An 11,795-nucleotide genomic window follows, 5' to 3' on the forward strand; every position below is an offset into this window, starting at 1 on the left:
TCACGAGGTCAGGAGATCGAGACCATCCTGGCTAACACGGTGAAACCCTGTCTCTACTAAAAATACAAAAACTAGCCGGACGAGGTGGCGGGCGCCTGTAGTCCCAGCTACTGGGGAGGCTGAGGCAGGAGAATGGCGTAAACCCGGGAGGCGGAGCTTGCAGTGAGCTGAGATCCGGCCACTGCACTCCAGTCCGGGCGACAGAGCAAGACTCCGCCTCAAAAAAAAAAAAAAAAAAAAAAAAGCCTCACATCTATAAGAGTCAGACTAGGAGTATGCCTTAAAGCCAAGATACCATTTCTTTGATGGTGATGACCTTGGGCAAGTTCCCTCCCTTCCCTGGGCCTGCTTCCTCAGCTGTAAAAAAGGAGAGGCCAACAGTACCTCCCTCCAAGGTGGCTGGGGGGCCTGGGCCCCAGGAAGCAGGTGGCAGCTCTCACTCTAGAGGCACGCCCTACACGCTGGGCACTGGCAGGTGGTTTCCAGCTATCCGCTGCTGCCACAGTGATGTGTTATGATTGGTGAGAAGGGGAGATATTCCACTGCAGTGACGCTCAGACCGGGAGAGGGACCCAGACAGGCCACCTCCCCAAAAAGACACAGACACACTCTGTAAGTTACAATAAAAAAAAACCTTCCAAAAAGAAATCCTTCAGTATCTTCCGGCCCCTCCCTCCCTCTCACCCTCCCTCTCCCAACGCCAGGTCAGCCCAGTGTGATCCCCACAGAGGCCAGAGCGTCGGTGGCCCAGGTGGGACAGAGGGTGGGATCCCCGTACATGGTGCCCATGAAGTCCCGCACGAAGTCCGGAAAGCGCTTCTCCACAATGCTGCTGCGGACGGCGCTCATGAGCTGCAGCTGCGGGGAGGGGAGGTCAGCGTGGGGCATACGCACCTAGGACACCCCCACCCGCCCTGCCCCAGGCGCTGGCTCACCTGGTAGGCGATATTATGGACCGTGAGGTGGTGCAGCGCGGCCGTGTTGTCACTGTGCAGCAGTGCGTGCAGGAAGGCGCGGCTGTGCCTATCGAGCGGCAGGGGACAGCTCAGCACAGCCGGGCCCTGTCCCCTCCATGCCCTGCCCCAGCTCCCAATACCATCCTGCCTACTTTTGGCACGTGGGGCAGGTGCACTCCGGGTTTATGGGGCCGAAGTCCTTCTCGAACACCTTCTTCCTCAACTGCAAGTTCCCAGTAGGCACCAGGGCAGAGCCAAAGCGCTGCGGGAGAGGAAGGGCGGGAAAGGGGGTCACCCAGGGCTTCATTCTCCCCATCCCCCCAACCCCTAACCTTGCCTCCCTAGTCCCCCACCCGTCTCCCACCCTGACCTCCTTCTGCCAGAGCCTCACCGCTGTCCGTGTGGGGAAGACGCAGTCGAACATGTCACATCCAAGAGCCACGCAGACTACCAGATCAGTGGCATAGCTGGGGTTGCAGCCGTGGCGGGAGGGGGCAGAGAACCTCAGGGGCTTCCCAGGACCCCTCCCAACCCTCACACTGCCCCAGACTGAGCCATATTCCCTCAGAATGGGACATATTCCCCAAGGGACAGCCATGTCTTCCTAGTCTCCTCAGATCAGAGCTGTGTCCGTTTCCCCCAAATGCCACCCCCCCAAGCAGGGCAGGGGGTCCCCAGGAATCCACTCCCCACAGGTAGGTCCCCGGCTCCCCTATCCACAACATACCCGACCCCCATCAGATATCGGGGCTTGTCCTTTGGAAGCCGAGAGGTGCTCAGCGCCACCATCCGCCAGAACTGCGACTTGCTCTCACCCCCACTCAGGCCCCCGATGGCGAAGCCAGGCACGTCCCGCTTGGTCATCTCTGAGGGTACAGGGTAAGGTGAGGGCTACAGAAGAGGAAATGTGCCTGGTCTACAATCCCAGAACAGACCCTGCCCAGACTTCCAGAGTCGCTCAGGGAGAGAGTCAGAGAAACAGCCAGAGACAGAGAGACAGACAGAGGCAGAGACAGAGACAGAGACGGAGAGGGAGAGGGAGGAGAGGGTTCAGCAGTCTGTCTGTCTGTCTGTCTAGGGGCTGGGACTGCTGCTGATCTCAGCTAACATTTATGAGTGCCTGCTGTATGCAAGACCCCTTTCTTCAGTCCTCAGAAGAGGCACAGCCCACAGTCCCTCAGCTGAAACTTGGAAGCAGATGTGTTTCAGAATTCGGAATTTTCTGGATTTGAGAACAGTAAATATCCCACATGCTGAGTAACAACAGCTGTCAGGTCAGGCGCAGTGGCTCACACCTGTAATCCCAGCACTGTGGGAGGCCGAGGCAAGCAGATCACTTGAAGTCTGGTGTCCAAGACCAATCTGGCCAACATGGTGAAACCCTGCCTCTACTAAAAACACCACCATGCCTGGCGGTGCATGCCTGTGGTCCCAGTTACTCAGAAGGCTGAGGCAGGAGAATAACTTGAACCTGGGAGGTGGAGGTTGCAGTGAGCCAAGATCTCGCCACTGCACTCCAGCCTGGGCAACAGAGCGAGATTCTGTCTCAAAAAAGAAAGAAAGAAAGAAAAAGGGCCGGGTGCAGTGGCTCACGCCTGTAATCCCAGCACTTTGGGAGGCCAAGGCAGGCGGATTAGAAGGTCAGGAGTTCGAAAGCAGGCTGACCAAGGTGGTGAAACCCTGTCTCTACTAAAAATATAAAAATTAGTTGGGCATGGCCGGGCGTGGTGGCTCACACCTGTAATCCCAGCACTTTGGGAGACCAAGGAGGGCGGATCACGAGGTCAGGAGATCAAGACCGTTCTGGCTCACACAGTGAAACCCCGTCTCTACTAAAAACACAAAAAATTAGCCAGGCATGGTCGCGGGCACCTGTAGTCCCAGCTACTCGGGAGGCTGAGGCAGGAGAATGGTGTGAACCTAGGAGGCGGAGCTTGCAGTGAGCCACGATCGCGCCACTGCACTCCACCCTGGGCGACAGAGCGAAACTCTGTCTCAAAAAAAAAAAAAAATTAGTCCAGCCTGGTAATAGGCACCTGTAGTCCCAGCTACACAGGTGACTGAGGCGGGATAATCGCTTGAACCCGGGAGGCGGAGGTTGCAGTGAGCTGACATCACCCCACTGCACTCCAGCCTGGGCGACAGAGCGAGACTCCATCTCAAAAACAAAACAAAACAAAACAACAACAAAAAAAAACCCCAAAAAACACCCAATAGCCTGTCATCAAACACTGTAATATTTGTGCAACAAGATAGGTGAAGACTTGGTGGAGGAAAGGGAAGTGAGAGCATTAGGACAAACACATAACACATGCAAGGCTTAAAACCTAGATGATGGGTTGATGTGTACAGGAAACCACCATGGCACATATATAGCTATGTAACAAACCTCCACGTTCTGCACATGTATTCCAGAACTTAAATTTTTTTTTTTTTGAGATGGAGTTTTACTCTTGTTGCCCAGGCTGGAGTGCAGTGGCGCGATCCTGGCTCACTTCAACCTTCGCCTCCCGGATTCACGTGATTCTCCTGCCTCAGCCCCCCGAGTAGCTGGGATTACAGTCGTCTGCCACCATGCCCGGCTAATTTTTTGTATTTTTAATAGAGACAGGGTTCCGCCATGTTGGGCAGGTTGGTCTCAAACTTCTGACCTCAGGGGATCCGCCCACCTCGGCCTCCCAAAGTGCCGGGATTACAGGCATGAGCCACCACACCCGGCCAAAGTAAAATTTAAAAAATAAAAATAGGCTGGGAGCCTGGCTCATGCCTGTAATCCTAGCACTTTAGGAGTCCACGGCGGATGGATCATGAGGTCAGTCAGTAGTTCGAGACCAGTCTGGCCAACATGGTGAAACCCCATCTCTACTAAAAATACAAAAAGCCGGGCGTGGTGGCGGGTGCCTGTAATCCCAGCTACTCGGGAGGCTGAAGCAGGAGAATCGCTTGAAACCAGAAGGCAGAGGTTGCAGTGAGCTGAGATAGTGCCACTGCACTCCAGCCTAGACAACAAGAATGAAATTCCATCTCGAAAAGTAAAAAATAAATAAAAATAAAAATATGTGAAGACTTATAACAACTGGGATAAAAAATGAGAGATCCAGGTTAGCGATGAAATGAGTTGCAAATTTTTTAGGGCATTCTAAGTTTTTTCTTTTTTCTTTTTTTTTTTTTTTGAGACAGGGTCTCACTGTGTTGCCCAGACTACAGTACAGTGGTGTCATCATAGCTCACTGCAGCCACCAACCCCTGGGCTCAAGTGATCCTCCCACCTCAGCCTCCCAAGTATCTAGGATCACAGGCATGCACTCCCATGCTTGCGTGCTAATTTTATTTTTTTCTTTTTTTTTTGAGACGGATTCTTGCTCTGTCGCCCAGGTTGGAGTGCAGAGACATGATCTCAGCTCACTGTAACCTCCACCTCCCGGGTTCAAGCTCTCAGCCTCCTGAGTAGCTAGGATTACAGGTACCCAGCACCACGCATGGCGAATTTTTGTATTTTTAGTAGAGACAGGGTTTCACCATGCTGGCCAGGCTGGTCTCGAACTCCTGGCCTCAAAGTACTGGCCTCAAAGTACTGGCTTCAAAGTACTGGGATTACAGGCGTGAGCCAGCGCACCTGGCCCAATTCTCTTTTTTTAGAGACAGGATCTCGCTATGTTGCCCAGACTGGTCTCAAACGCCTGGCCTCAAGCAATCCGCTTGCCATGGCCTCCTAAAGTGCTGGGATTCCAGTGTGAGCTATGGCACCAGGCCAATGTTCTGGATTTTAGACTTTCGCTCTGAGGACCTGGATGACAGAGAAGGGGCTGCAGAATTGTACTATTGTTCAACTTGCCTGAAACAAGAAGAAACTGGGGCCTGCAGGGCTTAAACCACTAGTCCAAGGCCACATATGCCAAAGGCTGGATTCAAACCTGGGTCTGGCCTGCACTCCAGCATTAGCAACAGAGTAAGACCCTGTCTCAAAAATAAATAAATAGGACGGGCGCGGTGGCTCACCCCTGTAATCCCAGCACTTTGGGAAGCCAAGGTGGGTGGATCACAAGGTCAGGAGTTTGAGACCAGCCTGGCCAATATGGTGAAACCCCCGTCTCTACTAAAAATACAAAAATTAGCTGGGTGTGGTGGCAGGCACCTGTAGTCCCAGCTACTCGGGAGGCTGGGGCAGGAGAATAGCTTAAACCCGGGAGGCGGAGGTTGCAGTGAGCCGAGATGGTGCCACTACACTCTAGCCTGGGCGACACTGCAAGACTCCATCTCAAAAAAAAAAAAAAAAAGGAAAATAAATAAATAAATAAATAAATAGGCTGGGCGAAGTAGCTCATGACTATAATCCCAGCACTTTGGGAGGCCAAGGAGGGTGGATCACCTGAGACTCCATCTCAAAAATGAAATAAAAACAAACAAACAAAAAAACTAGGAGACTATTAACTACTGGAATCACGGCCATTCTCTCAATACATTCTACTGCATGTGGTCTGAGAGCCTTTGCTTCGGCTATTTTTTCTAGCGCAGTGCCCTTCCACCCATTAGCGATCTGGTTCCACCACGTGCCAGGCCCATGTGGGGACCTCCTCGATGGCCAAGCCCTGGGCCTGCCAGCGCACGGCTCTACCTTCAAGGCAGGTGGCCCGGAGATCTGCGTCCAGCCCACCCTGGATAATGGCGAAGAGGTTCTGCTTGTCCGGCCGCTGATGGGCTGCAATGCACCGGTCCAACCAGCGGATTGACCTGCAACAGGGCCCCAGTTACAAGCCCCAGGGGCCTGGTGAGGGGGTAGGAGACAAGGCTACAAGGACCAGGATCCCCTCCCCCAAGAGATCCCCCACATGCACACAGCATGTACACACCTGTACATGGCCTCCTCCACACGTGGCCCAGTCACGGTGCTGCTGACCACGTCATCCAGCTGCATGATGATGTCCGATCCTGATGGTGAGATGGGGGCAACATCACTGGGAAAGCCCGCAGTGCTTGGGGAAAGCCTCCTATCACATGGGTTCAAGTTGGACTTCCCCAAGAGCATCCCCCCATTCCCCGTCTTGCTAACGCCCACATGGCTTTCCCAGTCTGTTTATACAACAGCCAGAAGGAGCTTTACAAAATGTGCCTCTGTTCCTGCCTCTCCCCAGCTTAAAATCCTATCCTGTTACATAAAATAAAATCCTAAAATGTACAAAGGGATTCCTTGCTATGTGGTGTGCCACAGCAAGACCAGGAAACCAAACTTCCATCAGCAGGGCTCTGCTGGCCGGGCGCGGTGACTAGGCCTATAATCCCAGCACTTGGGACACCGAGGCAGGCAGACTATCTGAGGTCAGCAGTTCAAGACCAGCCTGGCCAACATGGTGAAACCCCATCTCTCCTAAAAACACAAAAATTAGCCAGGTGTGATGGCACGTGCCTGTAGTCCCAGGGCTTGGAAGGCAGAGACAGGAGAATCGCATGAATCTGGGAGACGGAGGTTGTAGTGAGCCAGGACTGTGCCACTGCACTCCAGCCTGGATGACAGAGCAAGGCTGTGTCAAAAAAAAAAAAAAAAAAAAAAAAAAAAAAAAAGCCAGGTGCAGTGGCTCACGCCTGTCATCCCAGCACTTTGGAAGGCTGACCCAGGTGGATTATTTGAGGTCAGGAGTTTGAGACCAGCCTGGCCAACGTAGTGAAACTCTGTCTCTACTAAAAATACAAAAATTAGCAGGACGTGGTGGTATATGCCTGTAATCCCAGGTACTCAAGAGGCTGAGGCAGGATAATCGCTTGAACCCAGGAGGCGGAGGTTGCAGTGAGCTGAGATCACACCACTGTACTCCAGCCTGGGCAACAGAGCGAGACACCGTCTCAAAAAGAAAAATAAAATAAAGTGCTAAGATTATAGGCATGAGTCACTGAGCACAGCATAGTGGCTTAGTGGCATAAAATGAAACCTGATGACCTACAATCCACACACTTTGGAAGGCCCAGGCAGAAGGATCACTTGAACCCAGGTGTTTGAGACCGGCCTGGGCAACACAGGGAGACCCCATCTCCATTATTAAGAAAATAAACAGGCCAGGAGCGGTGGCTCAAGCCTGTAATCCCAGTACTTTGGGAGGCCGAGACAGGCAGATCACGAGGTCAGGAGATCAAGACCATCCTGGCTAACACAGTGAAACCCCGTCTCTACTAAAAAATACAAAAAACTAGCCGGGCGAGGTGGCGGGTGCCTGTAGTCCCAGCTACTCGGGAGGCTGAGGCAGGAGAATGGTGTGAACCCGGGAGGCAGAGCTTGCAGTGAGCCGAGATCCAGCCACTGCACTCCAGCCTGAGCGACACAGCGAGACTCCGTCTCAAAAAAAAAAAAAGAAAAGAAAACAAACAGATGAAACAAATCAAAATAAAAAAACACAGGCCAGGCGTGGTGGCTCACACCTGTAATCCCAGTGCTTTAGGAGGCCAAGGTGGGCCAATCACTTGAGATCAGGAGTTCGAGACCACCCTGGCCAGCATGGTAAAACTCTGTCTCTACTACAAATACAAAAATTAGTGGGACATGGTGGCGTGCGCCTGAAGTCCCAGCTACTCGGGAGGCTGAGGCAGGAGAATTGCCTGAACCTGGGAAGCAGAGGTTGCAGTGAGCCGAGATCACGCCATAGTACTCTAGTCTGGGTGACAGCAAGATTCAGTCTCAAAAAAGAAAAAAAGGGGCCAGGCATGGTGGCTTACACCTGTAATCCCAGCACTTTGCGGGGCCAAGATGGGTAGATCACTTGAGGTCAGGAGTGCGTAACCAGCCTGGCCAACATGATGAAACCCCATCTCTACTGAAAATACAAAAATTAGCTGGGTGTGGTAGCGGGCACCTGTAATCCCAGCTACTCAGGAGGCTAAGGCAGGAGAATTGCTTGAACCAGGAGGCAGCTGTTGCAGTGAGTCGTGATCGCACCTCGGCCTCCCAAAGTGCTGGGATTACAGGCGTGAGCCACTGCACCCAGCCCGGGGCTTCTTTTCTAATAGGGGCTTTTGTTATAGAGACTTTGGTCATGAATCTAAGAAGAAAAAATATTTCCTCCTCCCTACAGCATCAATTTATTAGAATGATGAGGGGAAGAGGGGTGTTGACCCTGTGTTGCCGTGGTTCTTTACAAGGTTGAGAAAATGTGAACCGTCTTTATCAAGAAATGGGGATATTGGGCCGGGCGTAGTGGTTCACACCTATAATCCCAGCACTTTGGGAGGCTGAAGCAGGTGAATCATCTGAGGTTAGGAGTTTGAGACCAGCCTGGCCAACATAGTGAAACCCCGTCTCTACAAAAAATACAAAAATTAGCTGGGCATGGTGGCAAGCAGTTGTAATCCCAGCTACTCAGCAGGCTGAGGCAGGAGAATCACTCAAACCCAGGAGGTGGAGGTTGCAGTGAGCGGAGATCACACCATAGCACTCCAGCCTGCGTGACTCTGTCTCAAAAAAAAAAAAAAAAAAAGGCCAGGCGTGGTGGTTCACGCCTGTAATCCCAGCACTTTGGGAGGCCGAGGCAAGTGGATCACCTGAGCTCAGGAGTTCGAGACTAGCCTGACCAACATGGAGAAACCCTATCTCTACTAAAAATACAAAATTAGCCGAGCGTTGTGGCGCACGCCTGTAATCCCAGCTACTCGGGAGGCTGAGTCAGGAGAATCGCTTGAACCCAGGAGGTGGAGGTTGTGGTGAGCCGAGATCACACCACTGCACTCCAGCCTGGGCAACAAGAGCGAAACTCGTCCTCAAAAAAAAAAAAAAGGAAGGATATTAAGAATATGGGAGGAGCCTAAAGCCATCCCAATCCTCTTGTTGCCACCATTATTTCAACAGGTATTTGTACAATTAATTTGTTTTTTTCATTTTTTTTTTTTGGTAGAGACAGGGTCTCCCTGTATTGCCCAAGCTGGTCTCCAACTCCCGGCCTCAAGTGATCTTCCCACCTCAGTTTCCCAAATTGCTGGGATTACAGGCATGAGCTTCTACGTCCAGTCTTAATTTGCTAATGAGAGAAAAATTGCAATAATAATCCTTTTCTTTTTTTTTTTGAGACGGAGTCTAGCTCTGTCGCCCAGGCTGGAGTGCAGTGGCCGGATCTCAGCTCACTGCAAGCTCCGCCTCCCGGGTTTACGCCATTCTCCTGCCTCAGCCTCCCGAGTAGCTGGGACTACAGGCGCCGGCCACCTCGCCCAGCTAGTTTTTTGTATTTTTTTTTTTTTTTGAGGCGGAGTCTCGCTCTGTCGCCCGGACTGGAGTGCAGTGGCCGGATCTCAGCTCACTGCAAGCTCCGCCTCCCGGGTTCACGCCATTCTCCTGCCTCAGCCTCCCGAGTAGCTGGGACTACAGGCGCCGGCCACCTCGCCCAGCTAGTTTTTTGTATTTTTAGTAGAGACGGGGTTTCACTGTGTTAGCCAGGATGGTCTCGATCTCCTGACCTCGTGATCCACCCGTCTCGGCCTCCCAAAGTGCTGGGATTACAGGCTTGAGCCACCGCGCCCGGCCGTATTTTTTTTTTTAGTAGAGACGGGGTTTCACCGTGTTAGCCAGGATGGTCTCGATCTCCTGACCTCGTGATCCGCCCGTCTCGGCCTCCCAAAGTGCTGGGATTACAGGCTTGAGCCACCGCGCCCGGCCAATAATAATACTTAAGCTACTACATGGCTGGCATGGAGATTTACGGACATTATCTCATATGTACTTGTCAACAATTCTACCAAAGACCTGCTACTATTTACCCCCGCTTTGAGTTGGTTCAACTGAAGCTCAGCGAGGAGTGACCTGCTCAAAGCCACACAACACCTAAAGAACAGGCCCTGTGTCACCTTCACCCCCTGACAGACAGGGTAAGGGGGCGGCTCCCCAGGGTCCTCTCACCCAGCGCGTTCTGGATCTGCACGGATTTCTCCGGGCTCAGCAGGGTCTCACTGCCGTCGTAGGGAGAGCGGAAGTGGACGCCCTCCTCAGTCACCTCGGACAGAGACACCAGCGACACCATCTGGAAACCGCCGCTGTCCTAAGGGAAACCCCACCGCAAGACTGTCAGAGGGTGGAGATGGGGGGCCCGTCACTCCAGAGAAACGCCCTAGAACGCCGGCTCTCTCCTCAGCTCACCGTTAGCAGATTATGTGGCCAATTCATGAAGCCGTGGAGACCGTTGGCTTTCTGGATCAGTTCGGGTCCCTGCGTTGATAGAAGAAAGTGTCAGGTTAGGGGTGACAGCGTCCCTGGGGGCCCTTCTTGAGAGACAGAGCTGGCCAGCTTTAGTCCCCGCTGCTCTTTCACGCCCAGCACAAGGCCTGGTCATGGGGGGGCGCTCAATACGGCTGGTCGATTGACTTTGGGAGGAGTGTCCGGGCCTGGAGGACGCTCCATGGCTCCCCACGCCTCGCCGCCTCCCCGCGCGGGCAGAGCCCACCCACCGGCCTTAGACCCAGATGGTAGGTATTGCCCAGGCAGATGCGGCAACCCAGAGCGTCCAGCTGCTCGGTCGTGATGCCCTTCATGGTGGCCTGCGTGCCCACTGGCATGAACACAGGAGTTGCCACTGTCCCATGAGGCAGCCGCAGCTCGCCTGCCCGGGCCCTGGAGCGGCTGCATTCGGCCACCAGCCGCATGATCCGTGGGGCCGACTCCAGGGAAGCCTGGGTGGCTACTCCCGCCATCTTGACTGTCGGAACCACGTGGGCCATGCCACACAGTGGGCGGCGCCATGTTGGTTGCTGTCACGTGACAGCGCGACCCAGTTCTGGAGCCCGGGAAAGCGTCGGGGGACCATGGCAACGGATTTGAACCCCTGGTCCTGGCTGGGCGCCCACTTAACTCATACCCGCAACACGCTAAAGCGACGAATCAAAATTGCGCTGGGAACGAATCCCATCCCTAGCACTTTCGAGCTACAATCAGAGAATCTCTTAGCCATAATTTTCTCTTGCATAAAATGTGGCGAATTACAGCATCTCGGCATAAAGACGTTGTAAGGATTTAATAAGGATGATGTATAGATCTTTACACAGTGCTTGGCCCAGGCTGCAGTGAGTTATTGGTGGCGCTTTTGTTGCATCTTGTTCATTGTTTTGTACCAAGAGATCAGTACAGGACCTAGCACATATTAAGGGTTCAGTTAGCATTAGTTTATTCAATAAAAGGAGGAGGCTGGGTGCAGTGGCTCACGCCTGTAATCCCATCAATTTGGGAGGCCAAGGCGGTAAATCAGTTGAGCCCAGAGGTTCGGGACCAGCCTGGGCAAAATAATGAGACTTCGTCTCTACAAACGAAACAAACAAAAAATTTAGCCCGGCACGCTGGCGCCCTCTGTAGTCCCAGCTACTTGGGAGGCTGAAGCGAAAGGATCCCTTGAACCCAGGAGACAGATGAGGCAGTGAGCTGTGATCACGCCAGTGCACTACGGCCTGGGCGACACAGTGAGACCTCCTCTCAAAAAATATAAAAATTAAATAAGGAATCCCAGATTTATAGAAGAGGCTAAGGCTCAGAACCTGGCCACAATTATTCTTTCATTCATTCAGCGTATACCTATATATACATACCAGGCTAGCGCCAGACTCCATGCAGCAAGGGGAGGAAGGGTCACAGATTTATTGAGTGGTGGTTGTGTTCCATTTATAATAATAATAAATAAAGCCAGGCACAGTGGTTTTCGTCAATAATCCCAGCATTTTGGGAGGCTCAGGAGGGTGGGTCATTTAAGGCAAGGAGTTTGAGACCAGCCTGGGAAACATAAGAGACCCTGCCTCTACGAAAGTAACAAAATACTAGACCAGTGTAGTGATGTGAGCCTGTAGTCCCAGCTACTTGGGAGGCAGAGACAGGAAGATCATTTAGGC

At 52.7% G+C, this 11,795-nt stretch overlaps 1 protein-coding gene across 1 annotated transcript; it reads right to left on the reverse strand.

Annotated features, from left to right (window-relative positions):
• Positions 1-613: 613 nt before the first annotated feature.
• On the reverse strand, positions 614-10,647 carry QTRT1 (queuine tRNA-ribosyltransferase catalytic subunit 1). Its single transcript, XM_033197786.1, has 10 exons — positions 10,371-10,647; positions 10,063-10,131; positions 9,826-9,964; positions 5,807-5,885; positions 5,572-5,687; positions 1,684-1,822; positions 1,348-1,423; positions 1,109-1,218; positions 936-1,023; positions 614-858 (listed from the first exon to the last, which is right to left on the reverse strand). Exons 1-10 carry the CDS (start codon positions 10,638-10,640, stop codon positions 706-708), a joined length of 1,239 nt encoding a protein of 412 aa, XP_033053677.1. The 5' UTR covers positions 10,641-10,647; the 3' UTR covers positions 614-705.
• Positions 10,648-11,795: the final 1,148 nt, after the last annotated feature.

Source organism: Trachypithecus francoisi, unplaced genomic scaffold (genome assembly GCF_009764315.1).
Source record: "Trachypithecus francoisi isolate TF-2019V2 unplaced genomic scaffold, Tfra_2.0 Lachesis_group5, whole genome shotgun sequence".
In the NCBI taxonomy this organism is placed as follows: Eukaryota; Metazoa; Chordata; class Mammalia; order Primates; family Cercopithecidae; genus Trachypithecus; species Trachypithecus francoisi.